This window comes from Megalobrama amblycephala, linkage group LG13 (genome assembly GCF_018812025.1).
Source record: "Megalobrama amblycephala isolate DHTTF-2021 linkage group LG13, ASM1881202v1, whole genome shotgun sequence".
In the NCBI taxonomy this organism is placed as follows: domain Eukaryota; kingdom Metazoa; phylum Chordata; class Actinopteri; order Cypriniformes; family Xenocyprididae; genus Megalobrama; species Megalobrama amblycephala.
The window spans coordinates 745,694-765,701 of NC_063056.1; the positions used below are offsets into that span (position 1 = coordinate 745,694).

General features: G+C 37.6%; 1 protein-coding gene and 2 long non-coding RNA genes across 5 annotated transcripts; all 3 read right to left on the bottom strand.

Annotated features, from left to right (window-relative positions):
- Nucleotides 1-3,887: 3,887 nt before the first annotated feature.
- On the bottom strand, nt 3,888-5,897 carry LOC125243611 (GTPase IMAP family member 9-like). The gene is made up of 4 exons (XM_048153387.1): nt 5,857-5,897; nt 5,101-5,706; nt 4,184-4,882; nt 3,888-3,904 (listed from the first exon to the last, which is right to left on the bottom strand). Exons 1-4 carry the CDS (start codon nt 5,879-5,881, stop codon nt 3,888-3,890), a joined length of 1,347 nt encoding a protein of 448 aa, XP_048009344.1. The 5' UTR covers nt 5,882-5,897.
- Nucleotides 5,898-6,324: 427 nt separating this feature from the next.
- Nucleotides 6,325-7,417, bottom strand: LOC125243309. Its single transcript, XR_007179017.1, has 3 exons — nt 7,313-7,417; nt 6,651-6,710; nt 6,325-6,420 (listed from the first exon to the last, which is right to left on the bottom strand). It is a non-coding gene; the product is annotated as an uncharacterized LOC125243309 (long non-coding RNA).
- A 6,574-nt stretch (nt 7,418-13,991) lies between these two features.
- Nucleotides 13,992-18,462, bottom strand: LOC125243306. 3 transcript variants are annotated; one of them, XR_007179014.1, is made up of 4 exons: nt 17,505-18,462; nt 17,316-17,421; nt 17,019-17,229; nt 13,992-14,727 (listed from the first exon to the last, which is right to left on the bottom strand). It is a non-coding gene; the product is annotated as an uncharacterized LOC125243306 (long non-coding RNA). The 3 variants fall into 3 exon arrangements; XR_007179013.1 differs by having other exon boundaries at nt 13,992-14,540; nt 14,652-14,727; nt 17,019-17,421; XR_007179012.1 differs by having other exon boundaries at nt 17,019-17,421.
- Between the last annotated feature and the right edge of the window lie 1,546 nt (nt 18,463-20,008).

Sequence of the window (20,008 nt, forward strand, 5' to 3'; positions counted from 1 at the left end):
CAGACACTTGTATGAGGAACTGAATCTCTTCTGGAGTATTTGATGAAGCTCTGATCTTCTGAGGTGTAGATGAGCTCAGATTCATTGATGAATGTCAGAGAAACTCATTTCTGACTGTGATCTGAATCTGAGAGGAGACGCAAGAGTCTCAGTCTTCATCTGCTCCATTACATGTATCGATCCAAACTCTCAATAGCATCCAGTTTTGAGTATCCTCTCCATTCATCTGGTATCTCACAACTTCCCTCAAATATTTTATTGAAGTATTTTTCCAGATCTTTCTGGAATCTGCACACAAACCACTTCCAGTAGGGCAGTTCAGAGAGATCAGGAATGATGCTCCAGTCGGCGTAAACTCCTCCTGCTCTTCTGTAGTCTCTACAGAGGACTGCATCACTTGATCCTTTAGGAAAAACTGATCCATCACTTGCTACTGCTGATGTGCAGATGTTAATAGACAAGATTCAGTTGTTCCCTTGTTAAACCATATGTGCCATTAATTCCCCACACTCTGTGGAAAGCAACACTGTGATCTCCATCATGGTTTTCTATGGTGTTGGTGCAGATGGCTTTACAGAACGGACACTGAACCCAACAGCACTGACAGAAGAGATCAATCAGAAGCTCATCTGGCCTGAACCTTACAGGTCCAGTTTCACTAGAAATGTCTCAGTGTTGAATCTCCTGCTGATCTCATACATTACAGCAGTAAGTTCTTGTCTCATCACATCTTCTAGGAGGTTGAAATCATCAAGATCATCATGTTTGACTCCACTGAGGTCTTTTTCAGAGAAGATCAGCTCATCTGAGATCTGCTGTGTGAAACTCTTCAACCACAAACCAACATCTCCTCTGTTCTCTTGAACATGTTCAGTAGATTCATGTGCTGCTTTCATGATCTTCTGCTGCAGGAGTTCAATGTTCTCCTTCATCTTGGGTAAAACACTGACACTGAACTTATCAGAGATGTACCGACTGACTTCATCTCTGATGAAACTCTTGAAGTGATCTCTGGGTTTATGAATGTAGTTCCATGTATTTGTCAAAATCCTCCTCTTCTGCCAGTGTCTTCAGGATGTGTTTCTCCAGATTTGATCTGTTTCCTATTCAGTGATTCACAGTTTTTCATCATTTCATCTGTCAGATCTCTGGCAGTCTTCTTGTAGACGCTCTGCTCAATGGACTCTTTCAGTTTCTGACAGATGATCTCACCAAAAACAGCAGCTGATGTTGCTCCATGACAGTATTTCTGGAAAATACTATAGTACTCTTCTCTCTTCTTCTCAAGCATATATTACAGGATCATTAACTTCTCTGAACAGTCTGTATTGGTCAGTGATCATCTTGTTTGATCTCTTACAGATGGAAATAACCAAATCCATGAAGAATTCATTCCTGAACACATATTTCACTTGTTCTTCCTCATGTTCTGTTACTCTCCTCTTGATGTAATCTGTGAGTTGTTGAATGAAGCTTGATGTTGTAGCCCATCTTTGAGATGTTAAATGACTGAATCATTCTGTCTGTCTGCTGAGAAACATCTGTGACTAATGATCTGATTTGGAGCTTCATCCTCTTTAGATTGAATATTACCCAATATCATTTTAGTTGATCTGGTGGCATTTTTAATGAATATGCATTATTTACTCTGGATCTCTTTACCTTCACATAATCTGAATAACTCAACACAGTGAAAATATCTCTGCTCTCTCTCCAGTGATCTACAGGAAACACTTTCATAGAGCGTCACTGAGGATCTCTCTCACATCTCTCATTACATCAATGTCTCTGATTGGCAGGAGTGTCTCTGATGATCTTCATCACACTCTGTTTCCAGAACAAATCAAACTCTTTCTTCAGTGTTTCTTCATCATTTGTTTTGTCTGTTGAGTTTTAAGGCGAGTTCTTTGCTCTTTTCATAAGAGAGTGTTTTCATGATGTTTCCTCTGATCATCAATCTTTTTCTTCAGGTCTCGCTGCTGAAGAATCTCATTTAATCTCCTGTTTGTTTCTCTCACAATGTTCTCCTGAAGCTCTTTGATTCTGATTTCAAATGATGTTTTCCACTGAATCAGTATATATTTATCAATGTTTTTCTCAAAGAACTCTGACATTGATTTTTCCACTTCTTCGCTTGTCTTCTTCAGTTCTCTTTGAAGATCAGTTTCCTCAACCTCATGAATCACTTCATTTTCTATTTTGTTGTGAAGTTTGTTCTCAGTTTCCATCATGGCACAGCGAAGACTCCAGGACCACTTGCTGTATTTTCAGTCTCCAGTTTCCTGTAAGGCTGAGACCTTTTGGAGTTGAAACAAAAATCATTCAGTAAGCAAACTTCAGAGAGTAGATTTCTTAATTTTCAGAGTTTGGTAAGTTTCTCTGGGTTATTATAACTAAAAAAACTACTAACAGCAGAAACACAAAAGACGAAAGTGTCATGAAGACTCACCTGTAGTGCATGATCAGTTTCAGAGCAGATCTTCTTCATCATCTTCTCTTTCTCTCGTTCATTTTCCTCTCTCCACTCCACTTCGTCTTCTCTTCAGTTCTTCTTCATGCTGTTCTTCAAGGAGTTTCAGTGTTTCTTCAGAAGTCTTTTGTTGATCTTCTCTCATGTTTCTTTCTTCTGTCAGTCTCTTCTCTAGATCCTCTAGCTGTTCTCGTCTCTCTCCTTCTATTTTCTCTTTCTCTCTGATTATTCCCTCCATTTCACTCTCAAGTCTCTGAATCTGTTCATCACGGTTCTGATTTTCTCTCTCTGTCCTTTTCTTATCTTCTTCTTCTCTTATCTCTCTCTCTTTATGATTCTGTTGTTCTTTCTCCATCATTATCTTCATTTTTTCTTTATCTCTGATTATTCCCTCCATTTTACTTTTCAGTCTCTGAATCTGTTCATCTTTTCTCTTCTTTTCTCATCCTCTTCTTCTCTTCTCCTCTTTTCCTCTAGTTTCTGTTTCTCCCATTCCTCTCGTTCTCTCTTCATCTCCTCACACATCTTTTCCTCTGTCTCTTCTTTCTCTTTTATTTCTCTTTTATATCGCTCTTTGCTCTCATTAAACTCTTCTTCTCTTCTCTTTCTCTCAGTGTCATGATTCTGTCTTTCATTCTCTACTCTGTTCATCAGTCTGTCTATTTCTGTGTCGTATCTGAGCTGAAGTTTTTCCTTTTCTTTCTTCAAATTCTCTTTTTCTTGTCTCATTTCCTCTATTTCATGTTTGAATGTCTCTCGTTCTCGTCTCATCTCGTCTCGCATCTCTCTCTGATGTTTCTCTTCTTCTCTTATTTCTCTTTTATATCGATCTTCTCTCTCATTAAACTTCTTCTTCTTCTCTTTCTCTCTTTGTCTTGATTCTGTCGTTCTTCCTCCATCATCGTCTTCATACTCTCTTTCTCTTCTTCATGTTTCTTCATCAGTTCTTCTCTTTCTCTGTTCAAGTTCTCCTCCATCATCATCTTCATTCTCTCATTCTCTTCTTCATGTTTCTTCATCAGTTCTTCTCTTTCTCTGTTCAGTTTCTCCATCAGGTTCTTTAATCTTGTTTTCTTCTTCTTCATGTTTGGATTGAAGATCTTCTTTCTCTCTCTCTATTCTCTCTTTCTCTTCTTCCAGTCTCTGATTAAATTCATCACAGTCTCTCTGTTCTTTCTCTCTTCTTTTCTTATCCTCTTCTCCTCTTCTCATCTTTTCCTCTAGTTTCTGTTTCTCCCATTCCTCTCGCTCTCTCTTCATCTCCTCACACATCTTTTCCTCTCTCTCTTCTTTCTCTTTCATTTGTGTTTTACATTGTTCTTCTCTCTCTTTAAACTCTTCTTCTCTTCTCTTTCTCTCTTTGTCTTGATTTTGTCGTTCTTCCTCCATTTTCTCTTTCTCTTCTTCTGTTTCTTCATCAGTTCTTCTCTTTCTCTGTTCAGTTTTTTTCATCAGTGTCATATTTGATCTGACAGTTTTTCATTTTCTTTCTTCACATTCTCTTTTTCTTCCCTCATTTCCTCTATTTCATGTTTGAATGTCTCTCGTTCTCGTCTCATCTCGTCTCGTATCTCTCTCTGATGTTTCTCTTCTTCTCTTATTTCTCTTTTATATCGTTCTTCTCTCTCATTAAACTCTTCTTCTCTTCTTTTTCTCTCTTTGTCTTGATTCTGTCTTTCTTCCTTCATCATCATCTTCAATCTCTCTTTTCTTCTTCCAGTTTCTTCATCAGTTCTTCTCTTTCTCTGACTCTGTCCATCAGGATCTTCATCTGTTGTTCTTGTCTTTCTCTCTCCATCTCTCTGAACATCTTACATGAGTAGAAACTCCCTCCGTTCGCTCTCACCATGTTGTCTATCTTCTCCAGTAGATCAGACACCTGTGTTCGGTCTCCAGTCTGATTATTATTGAACACATGGAATCTGTTTCCACACGCTTCAATCAGGTTTCTGATCACAGATCCAGGTTTTCCCAAACACTGTTCAATAGTTTTGTTCTTCAGGAAATCTCCTCTGGTGAAGAGCACCATGGTGAACATTAAAGATTTCTCTCCAAACGTCTCTTGGATGATCTTCACTGATGTTGCTTCTTCTTGAGTGAATCGTTGTCCTAAATTGAGCACAATGATGAACACATGTGGTCCAGGCAGGATCATGGGGATGCAGTGTCTGATTTCTCTCTGGATCTCCTCATTACTCAGTTCAGTATCAAACAGTCCTGGAGTGTCAATCACAGTAACGTGTCGGCCGTTGATTTCAGATGATTCTCTCTGACTCTCTTTAGTCACTGACTCTTGAGATGTTTCTGCTGTAAACGCGTCTCTTCCTAAGATTGTGTTTCCTGTTGCACTCTTCCCAACTCCAGTTTTTCCCAGCAGCACAATCCTCACTTCATCTGTGTTTTCTCTTGAACCTGAAAATCACATTGAAATGTATGAAAACATGATGAGATCAACAGGGGGATCATGGTAAGATGAGCCAGTTTTCAATTTTAAATGTTGCATTTCTGCTGTTTAAACACACAAATGTATAAAACACTATTATAGAATAAATCTATTGTAGAATTTAAGAATTTTAAGAGTTTTAGTTTAGAATTTAGTTTAAGACCCAAACTGATTTTCTGTTCATCACCTTGTGACAGTAAATGTGTCTCTAGTGAGTCGATTTTCTTCTTCATCTCTTCACATTTCATCAGTTTTTCCATCTGTGCCTCCAGAAATGTCTCTGTGGAGTAAAACTCTCCTCTGTTTTCTTCCAGCATATTCTCAATGTTCTCCATCAATGTGGACACTTGTGTGTTGGGACCAAAGAAATGATGTCGTCCTCCAAATCTCTCAATGACAGACTGTGTTTCTTCATTGAGTTCTTCTGTCTGATGCTCTGAATTCTGCATTATGAGGATCATCATGTGTTTGTTGATTCTGGAGCTGAAGATCCTCTGGATCTCCTCCATTTCTGCTTTGTCTTCATTATTGAGTGGAGCATCAGGAATAATGAGGAGGAAAACATGAACTCCAGGATGACAGAGAGACACACAGTGAAGAGTCTGACGCATCACTTCCTCCTCTGAGAGACGAGTGTTGAACAGAGCTGGAAGATCCACCAGACTGATCTGACGTCCATGAAGATCCACGTCTGATCTTCTGTCTGTCTGCTGCAGGATCAGCTCTGATATGGAGGATTTTAATGTGCCGTCACTCCCACACACAACCAGATTCAGCTTCACACCCTCTGAAACTGATAGATGAAGAACATTTAAAAACATTTATTAACATCTCATCCTTCTCACACACAACCAGATTCAGCTTCACACCCTCTGAAACTGATAGACGAACATTAAAAACTGTTCATTTATCACTACAAACTATCAAATATCGTCACACTCACGTCTCTCTGTGTCCTGTTGCTTCATTGTGAAATACTGTGACTCTTCAAGCACAATCCAGGTGTCGTCCATCATTCATTTTGCACAATGTCCTCAAACGTCTGCAGAAGATCATCAGGAGATCTGCTTCTCTGAAGACTGAAGTGTCTGTTGAAGCACTTCTGAATGATCTTCTGTAGGATGTCATTGGTTTCAGTGGGCTCTTGTGTGGTGAGCACCATGGTGTGTTGATAAACCCTCTCAGAGAAAGAGTCCAGCACCTTCTCCACACACTCCTGATCTTCTGCTGAACACTGATCATGTTTGAGGAGCAGAACGATCACATGAGGTCCTGGATCAGACAGATTCACACACTCTCTGACTGTCTGTGTGATCTGATGATCTGAGATGTTTGTCTGGAGCAGCTGAGGACTGTTGATGACCATCACGTGTCTGTCCTTCAATCTTCCTCCGACTCTCTCTACAACATCCTGGAGGAGCTTCACTGTCGAACGCTGCTCGTCCCAACAGGAAGTTTCCCACGCCACTGTTTTCTGACACGCTCTTCCCCAGAAGAACAATCCTCACTGCAAAGAGTCAAATCAGACGTTCAGTGTTCACGATCCTCACATCACACACTAACACATGACACATGTGATGACAAGATCTTGATCTTAATCAAACATCACAGATTTAAATGACCAGAATCCACCAGTAGGAAGGTTGAATTTGGTCACTTGTGTTTTGATAGGGATAAATTACCCATAATTCCCACACTCTTCATTACTTCCATGCATTTATGTAGGTACAGACTTACTCATAGGAGGTTCGTCTTTGCTCCATCTTCTCCTGCGAGGAGGAATGTGGGCAACGATCACTGTATGAAACAAAAGTCTTACATTATATTTGACTCTCATCATAATCAGACGTACCAACAGAAAACATCATCTTTGAACAAATCATTGAAACAAGTGAAAGTGTGAGATGCTGGAAAATCACTTAAATTAAATATTTCAGAGAATTAAATATCTTCATCAGACTTGAGGAAAAGAGAATAATTTAGCTGATTTTCATGGAGTATGCAATAAAGAAATGAATATAAAACTCCTTCGAGGATTTCAGAAGATGCAATCATCTGGATCAACATGCACATTGCACAATTTCTATATCCTGATTATTGTTAATGTAATTCATTTTTCCAGGAGCTCATTGCTTCTACGTTCAGTTAAACTGCCTAAATTATTACATTCTTCTTTAAATTGTAATGTTGACATGCATTCTCTGTAAAGCTGCTTTGAAACGATATGTATCGTGAAAAGCGCTATACAAATAAATGTGAATTGAATGAATATCCTCAGATGTTATCTATACTCGTGTTCTCTGCATATAAATGAAGTCCTTCAAGAGTTTGAATTCTATTGACAGAATGTAATAAAAATGTTCTTGAAGAATCACATTAAACTCTGATCTGATTCTCACCTCTGGTGTCAGCGGCAGACATGTTCAGATTTTATTCTCTCCTCCGTGTCTTTCTTTCATCAGTCTTCATCTGATCATCTTCACTGACTCCTGACGTCCGTCTCTGATCATCGTACTGTAAGAGATTTGAGTGATTTTCAAATATTAACACAGTCTATGATCATTTGTCCAGACTAATGCTGCCTTCACATGCTCTGAGAAGTATCATAAATATGAGTTTCCCAAGTAAAAACTGCACATGAACGCCCTCCCATTGCATCATGTTTCTGCTCCAGCATTCTCAGCTAAAGATCATAAAGTAAAATCACTTCACATCTGTTAATATTCACACATCTCGACACTGAACACAGACACACAGATCTGTTTCTGTGACAGAAATGAAAGTGAAACTCACTGAAGTTCCTGCTGCTCATACAGTTATTAATTACATTCAGGATTAAAATAAACTCATGTTTTAGTGTATCTGATATTAACATGTCTTATTACATATAAAGTATTTATAAGGAAATGCAATACCTGTAGTTTTTTCATCTGCTTATATGTGTCTTTCTCTGTTGCCATCTTGAGATCAGGAAGAGATCTGACTGTGGGTGGAGTCAGTCAGTGACTTACAAAGATAAAAGTCCTCTTTCTGTCTGTCTTCTCTCTTTTATTTTGAAACCTTACAATGACATTTACAAAGACTTAAATTCCTCTTCTTTAATTTAAATATACATGTATACCCTTTTCTGTTTTTTTTTCTTTTCTTTTTTTCTTTTTCTTTCCTTGTTTTTTTTTTTTCGTTTTCCTCTATTTCTGAAACTATTGTTATAATATCTTTCATATGACTATTATTGTATTGTATAAGTATTACTGACTCATGGTGATATCAAACTCATCAAAGCATTATTTGTGAAACATTTATATATGTTGAATATATGTGAAATTTTTTTCTATAAAAAAAAAAGAAAATAAAAAAAAAGTCTGTCTTCTCTTTCAGGTGCAGGTAAAAGTTCAAGCTACAGTTCCTGTGAGAATGAGGAGAAATCTCAATAAAGGACAAAGACAACAGCAGATGACCTTAAACAACAAAACATGCATAATAAAACAGAGAACTTGCAGTGACATTCTGTGAACTGACTCACTGTTTTGTTAATTTCAGCAGGAAAACTGCAGTTATTATTTTATTCACTTATAAAGATGTCACAATGATTGTTTGATTTACTGCGATACACCTGTGAAGTTTCTGTGGGTCATATATCATTCAGAAATATGTATTAAATTAATAATTATATATATATATATATATATATATATATATATATATATATATATATATATACAGTACAATCCAAAAGTTTGGAACCACTAAGATTTTTAATGTTTTTAAAAGAAGTTTCGTCTGCTCACCAAGGCTACATTTATTTAATTAAAAAAACAGTAATATTGTGAAATATTATTACAATTTAAAATAACTGTGTACTATTTAAATATATTTGACAAAGTAATTTATTCCTGTGATGCAAAGCTGAATTTTCAGCATCGTTACTCCAGTCTTTCAGTGTCACATGATCCTTCAGAAATCATTCTAATATGATGATCTGCTGCTCAATAAACATTTATGATTATTTTCAATGTTGAAAACAGTTGTGTACTTTTTTTTTCAGGATTCCTTGATGAATAGAAAGTTCAAAAGAACAGCATTTATCTGAAATACAAAGCTTCTGTAGCATTATACACTACCGTTCAAAAGTTTGGGGTCAGTAAGAATTTTTATTTTTATTTTTTTGAAAAGAAATTAAAGAAATGAATACTTTTATTCAGCAAGGATGCATTAAATCAATCAAAAGTGGCAGTAAAGACATTTATAATGTTACAAAAGATTAGATTTCAGATAAACACTGTTCTTTTGAACTTTCTATTCATCAAATAATCCTGAAAAAAATATTGTACACAAATATTTTGTACAATTGTACACATTAAATGTTTCTTGAGCAGCAGATCAGCATATTAGAATGATTTCTGAAGGATCATGTGACACTGAAGACTGGAGTAATGATGCTGAAAATTCAGCTTTGATCACAGAAATAAATTACTTTGTGAAATATATTCAAATAGAAAACAGTTATTTTAAATTGTAATAATATTTCACAATATTACTGTTTTTTACTGTATTTTTAATTAAATAAATGTAGCCTTGGTGAGCAGACGAAACTTCTTTTAAAAACATTAAAAATCTTAGTGGTTCCAAACTTTTGGTCTGTACTGTATATAGTATGTGTGTGTGTGTGTGTGTGTGTGTGTGTGTTCTCCCTGCCATTGGGGGGAGCTGTCTGTTGTGTCTCATTGGGGAAGTTACACCTTCCCCCCACAGACTTATTTTCTTTATGAAAAGGTAAGGAAGGCAATCACTGTTGTTCATGATATTGGTTTAATTGCCCTAATTAAATTAGCCATCTGTATTATTAAAGGAAATACACTGCGTTCCAAATTATTATGCAAGTGACATATCAGTAAGATTTCAGTACAATAAACATTCAGATTTTAGTTTTTCTAAGAAAATGTTTGTTTGATTATTTATCCATGTCTTTTTAGATAACTGGTATCAATCTCAGACAAAATAATTTGCCAGGTCTATGGAAACCCTACTTAGCAGTTTTTCCACATTATTCACAGTTCTCATGCAAAAAGATCTTTCTGAAGACGAAAAGCATGAAATGGTGCAATGTTGTGCAAAAGGCATGAAAACAACTAATATTGTGCACACCTTCGTACATTGGTACGGTAACGTAATAGGAGGTGTGCGCTGAGGCTCTGCCTTCACTCACTAGAAGTCTTCTGTGACTCATTTGATCTGTTGAGTTTGTCGAGGTAAGAGCTCCGCGGGTGAAAACATGAACACACTGGATAACCGCTTTATAGTACAAAATGAAGTTGTGTTTCTGATGAAATGAGGCACTAACACTGTTTTTCATGTTTGGATACTGTAAAGCTGCTTGATTTTAAGCAATCCGTTGAATAAAGTGCTATATGAAGACGTGACGTGACTGGAGTGCTAGTTTGCAGAGCTCGTGCTAACATACCCATGTTGTTATGATCAGACGCTTTTCTTATGCTTTCTATAATAAATGCTTGCTGTTTTCTCATTTTTGTTGTGTTTATTTTGTTACTGAGAAGAAAGTGCACAGCACATATTTACATATTCATCTAACCGTCGCTCTCAGCTGTGTGTGCGGCGTCAGATTCGATTACAGTATATCGCAGCTCACCCAACTTCGTTTTACCCCTAAACAAAGAACGAAAAAGAACTTTGCTTGAAGTATATCAGGGTCTTAACGGTTGGAGGGGTCAAACTGTCAAACTGACGTCATCAGAGAAGGAACGCCATTCCAGACCGGAAGAAACTTTTCAGATCTTCATTAAAGATTACCATGACAAACAATTTTTTCGGTGTATTTTGATTTCATGACGACTTTAATACAGATTTCTGAAAACCCCCTCCATCACTTATTCACTTTTCTAATGAACTTGAAGTGTAGTGTATGTAGTGAGGTAAAAATGTAATTTTTATGAGAAAGCGCTATGGCCCCTTTAAGAACCGGTCTCCATAAGCGGAAGTGTGCATGGTAGTACTCCTCTAGTGTCCGCTAGTTATTTTTTTGGTTTGTTTTTGTTTTGTTTTTATTTAGTTGGTGTTCTTTTTTTCCTGTATTATTAAATCAACAAGAATTATGCCTCATAATTGAGTGTCTTTGCTATGTGTTTTTTAAAAATAATTTCTGGTAATAAATTGTGAGTTTTGTATTTGAGAAACCCGTCTCTGTTTTTTTGGTTGGTTTGGTACACATTGAATCTGTGTTCTATAATTTTACCTAACATTCCCTGAAGAAAGAGAGATTCAGGGTGGCGTAGTCAGGCTATGTTTGATTGGGCTTAGGTTTTATGTTGCCCTCACGCTACAAATTGGCGTAGTCGGCAGGGTTTGTGTGACAGAGAGACGTCTTTCTCTACTTTTTTTGGTGTGTAATTTATTTTTTTTTTAAAGGAAAGACAGCAGTTGGCTAAACTACAGGAACTGCAAGACCTGGTGGTACAACTGAGGGCGGACAATGAAAGACTCAGGCAAGAACGAACTGATGTATTGGCACCCCTAGTGGGGGCTTCCATGAGTAATTCTGTTTTATCTGATAGGCCTGTTACTCCCACAGTTCCTGAGCGCCTGGTATATGTGTCAAAATGTCCATTATTTCATGGGAACATGGGGCTTGATGTTGTGGAATGGATTGATGAGGTACGTGCAAGTATGCAGGCTAGGCATCAAGCTCCAGTAGATCAAGCATATTTCATTTATGATCATTTAGAGGGGGAAGCTAAGAATGGGATACGTTATCGATCCAGGAAAGAAATGGAAGATTCCGAAAATATTTTGTCCATTCTGCAGGAATTATAAGGTTGTTCTCAATCTTCAGTTGTCTTACAGGAGGACTTTTTCTCCAGAAAGCAGTTAGAGGGGGAGTCCCTTAGGGAATATTCCCATACTCTGTTCAGTTTAATTGAACGGGTGGTCAAGTGTACACCCAATGGACTGCCCAATTCTGCTGTTCTGCTTAGGGACCAGTTTGTGGAACATGTTAAAGACTCAAATCTTCAGGACTTTGAAGCAGGTAGTTCGGACTAAACCAGCTTGCACCTTACTTGATGTAAGGGCTGAAGCCATCTGTTGGGAGCAGGAATGTAGGCCAGTAACTGATACAACTAGGAGTTATTCAGTACCATCTATTTGTGCTTTGCAGACCTCTAGGGTCTCTGATACTCGTGTGTGTTCCTCACCTCAGATGACAGAGAGATTGCTGAATTAAAAGAGATGATGGTTAAACAACAGCAACAGCTTAATGAACTTTCTGAACGATTTATGTCTTTACAACAGCCTTTTAGGCGTAATTCGTCCTCTCGTAATGGCCCTGTAGTGTGTAGGCGATGCCAACAACCAGGCCATTTTGCCAGTAGTTGTGATAATGAGCATGTTGTTTCTCAGGTTCAGCCCTGTCCCCCATGGACCTTGTCCCCTTCCAATCAGCCGACAGAAAACTAGCACCCTCTGATTTGCAGAGCCACAGAGCAGGAGGGGATATTACTGGCTCAAGTGTACACACGCATGTAAGTGAAGAAACCTCACACCTAGTGGGTGTATGTCCAGCGATCACTGTGTCTATGGTAGGGGTGCAAGTAAAGTGCCTTTTAGATACTCCATGGTTTCTAACATTTCTGATAATTTTTTTTTTTTTTTCAAAATTTCGAAGAAAGTCCCCATGCATGTCAATTCAATTCAATTCAATTCAATTCAAATTTATTTGTATAGCGCTTTTCACGATACATATCATTTCAAAGCAGCTTTACAGAAAATAGATGTCAACATTACAATTTAAAGAATGTAGTTAGCAAATAATATACTTTAGGTAATTAATTACAATCACTGTTAGCAGTTTAACTGAAGGTAGAAGCAAAGAGCTCCTGGAAAATGAATTACATTAACAATAAATTAGGATATAGAGATTGTGCAATGTGAATGTTGATCCAGATGATTGCGTCTTCTGAAGTCCTCGCAGGAGCTGGCGCCGTCTCTTCACAGGTGATGGTCATCTGAGGTCTTCTTAAGAGGCTGGATCCAAACTGAAGCTGAAGTCCTCTCTAGTCACCTCAGGGCGGGTGTCCCGAGGTAAAACAGAAAAGCAAAAGGAGAATAATTAGCGTAGCTGCTGTTCATAACTTTAAGCAAAGATAGTCATGTGCAGTTGATCTGGTATGAGATGCATTATGTGAATGCTTGGCTAAAGAGATGCGTCTTTAATCTAGATTTAAACTGGGTGAGCGAGTCTGAGCCCCGAACATTATCAGGAAGGCTATTCCAGAGTTTAGGAGCCAAATGTGAAAACGCTCTCCCTCCTTTAGTGGACTTAGCTATCCTAGGTACAACCAGAAGTCCAGAGTTTTGTGACCTTAGAGAGCGTGAAGGATTGTAGGGCGATAGAAGATCGGTTAAGTACACAGGAGCTAAACCATTTAGAGCCTTATAGGTCATTAGCAATACTTTATAATCGATACAGAACTTAATGGGTAACCAGTGTAGAGATGATAAGATTGGTGTTATATGATCATATTTTCTTCACCTGGTAAGAACTCTAGCAGCTGCATTTTGTACTAATTGTAGTTTGTTTATTGAGGAAGCAGGACAACCAGCTAATAATGCATTACAGTAATCTAGTCGAGACGTCATGAAAGCATGAACTAACTTTTCTGCATCAGAAATAGATAACATATTCCGTATCTTAGCAATGTTTCTGAGGTGGAAGAAGGCTGTTTTTGTAACATATGAAATATGATTTTCAAAGGACAAGTTGCTGTCTAATATAACACCCAGGTCTTTAACTGTCGAGGATGGAGTAACAGTACATCCTTCTAAATGCAGATTGTAGTCTGAGAGATTCTGTGTACAGGTTTTTGGTCCAATAAGTAATACTTCAGTCTTATCTGAATTTAATAGAAGAAAATTACTAGTCATCCAATGTTTTACTTCTTTAACACACTCTGTCAGTTTGGATAATTTAGAGATTTCATCTGGTCGTGATGAGATATATAACTGAGTATCATCGGCATAGCAGTGAAAACTAATTCCATGTTTTCTTATAATATTGCCGAGTGGCAGCATGTAGATTGAAAATAGCAGAGGGCCTAACACCGATCCTTGCGGCACTCCATAGTTTACTATCGTGATCTTAGATTTTTCCCCGTTTATATAAACAAAATTGTGACGGTCTGATAGGTACGACTTAAACCACCGTCAATGGTTACAGCTTAAGGCTGCTAATGGCCTAGACATCCTTTATATTGGGTATGTGGAACTTGATGTTCAGGTTTTGGGTAAGGCTATTCCCAAGCGGGGGATTTTGGTGATGCAGAGCTCCCAATCTCCCTCGCCCAATACTTGTGTGCCTGGGATTTTAGGTATGAACATTATAAGGGAATGTTATTCTGACAGTATGGCTCTGATGTCTTTAATCTTCCCCAAGTCACCCAAGCCCCTGATGCCTTACAGCAAGCTCTGCAGTTTTGTCATCAAATCCAGTCTGTTGAGCATACGGGAGGGTTGGCAAGAGTTAGGGGTAGATGTGCTGTCTCTGTTCCAGACGAATCAGTGAAGTTTGTTGATATGGATGACATGGGTCATAGATGAGCATTACAGTTTCCTGAACTGGTCTCAAAGAAGATGTGGTGAAGGGAATTGGTGAAAAACAACAACACTGATCAGAAACAGGCATATCCTTACAGTAGAGTCGGCATGTGTACATATCCATACACCAACCTGGCCGTGGAGATACAATGGCACTATATTCATCAGGCCGGTCTGGTTTTGAGTGTTGCTGGTGGTTTATGCCTCCCTAACACAGAAAAATGTAATGTCTGTGGTACTGTCTCTAAGTAAATGTGTTAATAAGCAGTAATGTAAATGCATGCAAACACATAGAACACATGTCAAGACTCTTTATAGTATTAGGGGTGTGGTATGCTAACGAAGGTATAATGCGTGTTTTTTCAGCGCCCCTGTGAAGTTCACTTAATTTTTAGAATTTGGTTTCAATTTTACTTCAGCTGCGTGCTTAATCTGACTCCAATATCAAATGGTTATTACATTTAGATTAGGAATTAATCCTAACTATTGGTTATGTATTATGGGAGAATGGGAGACTGCATGTGATGATGTTACAAACTTTACAGTACCTGTCAAAAGTTTGGAAACATTTCTAATTTGCTAATGATTTTGAAAGAAGTCTCTTATGCTCACCAAGGCTGCATTGTAGGATGGAGATATATATATATATATATATATATATATATATATATATATATATATATATATATATATATACAGTGGGTACGGAAAGTATTCAGACCCCCTTAAATTTTTCACTCTTTGTTATATTGCAGCCATTTGCAAAAATAATTTAAGTTCATTTTTTTTCCTCATTAATGTACACACAGCACCCCATATTGACAGAAAAACACAGAATTGTTGACATTTTTGCAGATTTATTAAAAAAGAAAAACTGAAATATCACATGGTCCTAAGTATTCAGACCCTTTGCTGTGACACTCATATATTTATCTCAGGTGTTGTCCATTTCTTCTGATCATCCTTGAGATGGTTCTACACCTTCATTTGAGTCCAGCTGTGTTTGATTATACTGATCCGGACTTGATTAGGAAAGCCACACACCTGTCTATATAAGACCTTACAGCTCACAGTGCATGTCAGAGCAAATGAGAATCATGAGGTCAAAGGAACTGCCTGAAGAGCTCAGAGACAGAATTGTGGCAAGCCACAGATCTGGCCAAGGTTACAAAAAAATTTCTGCTGCACTTAAGGTTCCTAAGAGCACAGTGGCCTCCATAATCCTTAAATGGAAGACGTTTGGGATGACCAGAACCCTTCCTAAAGCTGGCCGTCTGGCCAAACTGAGCTATCAGGGGAGAAGAGCCTTGGTGAGAGAGGTAAAGAAGAACCCAAAGATTACTCTGGATGAGCTCCAGAGATGCAGTCGGGAGATGGGAGAAAGTTGTAGAAAGTCAACCATCACCAGTCGGGGCTTTATGGCAGAGTGGCCCGACGGAAGCCTCTCCTCAGTGCAAGACACATGAAAGCCCGCATGGAATTTGCTAAAAAACACCTGAAGGACTCCAAGATGGTGTCTTGTCCTTCATTTGTCTTGCACTGAGGAGAGGCTTCCGTCGGGCCACTCTGCCATAAAGCCCCGACTGGTGGAGGGCTGCAGTGATGGTTGACTTTCTACAACTTTCTCCCATCTCCCGACTGCATCTCTGGAGCTCATCCAGAGTAATCTTTGGGTTCTTCTTTACCTCTCTCACCGAGGCTCTTCTCCCCTGATAGCTCAGTTTGGCCAGACGGCCAGCTTTAGGAAGGGTTCTGGTCATCCCAAACGTCTTCCATTTAAGGATTATGGAGGCCACTGTGCTCTTAGGGACCTTAAGTGCAGCAGAAATTTTTTTGTAACCTTGGCCAGATCTGTGGCTTGCCACAATTCTGTCTCTGAGCTCTTCAGGCAGTTCCTTTGACCTCATGATTCTCATTTGCTCTGACATGCACTGTGAGCTGTAAGGTCTTATATAGACAGGTGTGTGGCTTTCCTAATCAAGTCCGAATCAGTATAATCAAACACAGCTGGACTCAAATGAAGGTGTAGAACCATCTCAAGGATGATCAGAAGAAATGGACAGCACCTGAGATAAATATATGAGTGTCACAGCAAAGGGTCTGAATACTTAGGACCATGTGATATTTCAGTTTTTCTTTTTTAATAAATCTGCAAAAATGTCAACAATTCTGTGTTTTTCTGTCAATATGGGGTGCTGTGTGTACATTAATGAGGGAAAAAAATGAACTTAAATGATTTTAGCAAATGGCTGCAATATAACAAAGAGTGAAAAATTTAAGGGGGTCTGAATACTTTCCGTACCCACTGTATATATATATATATATATATATATATATATATATAATGGTCAAAACAGTGACTACAATCATAATTTATTTAAAGATTCTAGTTTGAAAATTCTAACAATGTTCAGATTTAATTGTTATAATGTAAGTAGAATTTTTACAACAAATTCAATTAAATAGAATGCATGCATACAATTCATGAAGTGCACTCACCCTTGTCACTGGTATGTTTATCCCTTAAAATTAGTTAGTGGAACAAAAGAACATGTTTTAGAACAGGCAAGAACACTGCCAAAACAACAAACAAAATCATTTCAAATCAGAAATGGAGGATAAATCTGTCTATAACAGAATAATCCCCCAAAACTGATGTGAAAATAACTTCTTTTAGATACGACTGTGGATCCAGGGGCTGCAGACAATCCTAAAAAAATAAGCATTCAAATTTAAATAGTTTCTCTGAAGTATGTGCAACTTACATATATCAAACATGATTGTTGGTTCACTTACTCGGCTGTGTGAGATATTTTGTTGGAGATATTTTGGCTGTGTGAGATATTTTGTTGGAGATATTTTGTTGGCATCATCTTCTCCAGTTCCTCATCCTCCTCCATTACTATGAAATAAAACAAATGCACCAGAAGACTTTAATGCATCAGGAGGCTTCTAATCAAATATGCATGAATTTTATTAACGCACCTGGATGATCAGAGGCAGTACTTGAAGGAACCAGAGGCCTCGCAGTGGAAGATGATGGTGAGGGCAACAGAGGAGGGTTTTTGGGCGGTTGGTTTTGCTGCTACTTTAAAAGATACTGCTGCAACAGATACATTTTACTTCCTGGAACACATTTCTGCCTCATTATAAAGGAGGCATATCCATCAGCCCTGGTATCCCAAACTTTTCTCCAAGTATCTTGTGCTCTTGTTCCAAATCCAACAATATTGTCTTGCTCTGACAAGGCTGGCACTGGATCTGGCCTTTGAGACAGATGCCGTTAAAGATCCTCAATTTCCTTGAAGCGTCTATCCTTGCAAGGACCCTCTGGGTTGAGCCTGTACTTCTTCATCAACCTTACTGGACAGGTACAAAGTGTAGCCAACATCATTCTCCAATAACCACCTGAAGGACTTGCCCTTGTACTTGCCAAACTGAAGAACATATTCTCCACTTATATAACATGATAAAATGTGCTTATATAAATATACTGGTGAAATCATTGTGAGGACTAGCAAAAATTCACGCCAATATTTATTACATTTAGTATTATATGTACAACTGGGTAAAAACGCCTTTGATTTTATTCTCCTCTGAACCACTAGATGGCAGAAAAACCTGCATAACGCTTTCCTAAACATCCGTTTTTAAAGATGAGTGTGGAAATGTGTTTGATCTTGATGTGATCGTGGACAGCAAAGATGATTCTGAGTATAGTTGATCTAATATTTTTTTATTGTTAGATTTAAGTAGCAAATGAGAATTGCTATAATCATTCTGTATATTTTGAGACAAAGGTTTTCTTAATGTTTTTCAGTTTTGTTCAAGGTAATTAAAGCAACAGTAAACAAGTAACGATGCAATCCTTCAAAGGGTTAGTTCACCCAAAAATGAAAATTCTGTCATTAATTACTCACCCTCATTCCGTTCCACACCCGTAAGACCTTCGTTCATCTTCAGAACACAAATTAAGATATTTTAGTTGAAATCCGATGGCTCAGTGAGGCCTGCATAGGAAGCAATGACATTTCCTCTCTCAAGATCCATTAATGTACTAAAAACATATTTAAATCAGTTCATGTGAGTACAGTGGTTCAATATTAATATTATAAAGCCACGAGAATATTTTTGGTGCACCAAAAAAACAAAATAACGACTTTAGTGATGGCCGATTTCAAAACACGGAGCACAGTGAATCAGTGTGTCGAATCATGAATCGGATCCCGGGTCAAACTGCTGAAATCACGTGACTTTGGTGCTCCGAAACGCTGATTCGACGCAAAAGATTCATAACGCTCCGAAGCTTCCTGAAGCAGTTTTTTGAAATCGGCCATCACTATATAAGTACGTTATTTAAAATATTCTCATCTCTTTATAATATTAATATTGAACCACTGTACTCACATGAACTGATTTAAATATGTTTTTAGTACATTAATGGATCTTGAGAGAGGAAATGTCATTGCTGGCTATGCAGGCCTCACTGAGCCATCGGATTTCAACTAAAATATCTTAATTTGTGTTCTGAAGATGAATGAAGGTCTTATGGGTGTGGAACGACATGAGAGTGAGTAATAAATGACATTATTTTCATTTTTGGGTGAACTAACCCTTTAAGTCTTAATTTTTGAGTGTAGCATAATTCAAATTATGAAAAGAAAAAAGCCTGTATGTGACCTCAAAATAAAGTGTAATCCTAAAGTGTTTTTTAAGTGTAATTTCTGTAGAGGCTAAAATGGACATTTCCATAGAAAGACCTTTAAAGGGATAGTTGACCCAAAAATGAAAAAGCTGTCATAATTTACTCACCCTCAAGTTGTTCCAAATCTGTATAAACTTCTTTGGTCTGTTGAATACAAAGGAAGATATTTTGAAGAAAGTTTGTAACCAGGCTACTTTGGGGCACCATTGACTTCCATAGTAGGAAAAAAAAAAGAAAATTGATCGAAAGTGAAAGTTCCCTTTGCGGTCGGATCGCGCGTTCCTGTTCTCCCATTCGCGATTTCTACCACTGGAAAAACCCACAGCACTGATCTAAATAATACCATGCTATACATAATTTTGTTTTAAAAAGAAGTTTCTTCTGCTCACCAAGGCTGCATTTATTTAATTAAAAATAGAGTAAAAACTGTAATATTGTGAAATGTTATTACAAATTAAAACCGTTTGCTATTTGAATATTTTACAAAGTATTTTTACAAAGTAGCATCATTACTCCAATCTTCAGTGTCACATGATCCTTCAGAAATCATTCTAATATGATGATTTGATATTCAAGAAACATTTATAATTATTATCAATGTTGAAAACAGTTTTACTTTTACAATGCAATACTTTTGTAGAATATGTAAAAAAAAATTCAGGATTTCTTGATGAATAGAAAGTTCAAAAGAACAGCATTTATCTGAAATACAAAGCTTTTGCAACATTATACACTACCGTTCAAAAGTGTGGGGACAGTAAGAATTTAAAAAAAAAAAATTTGT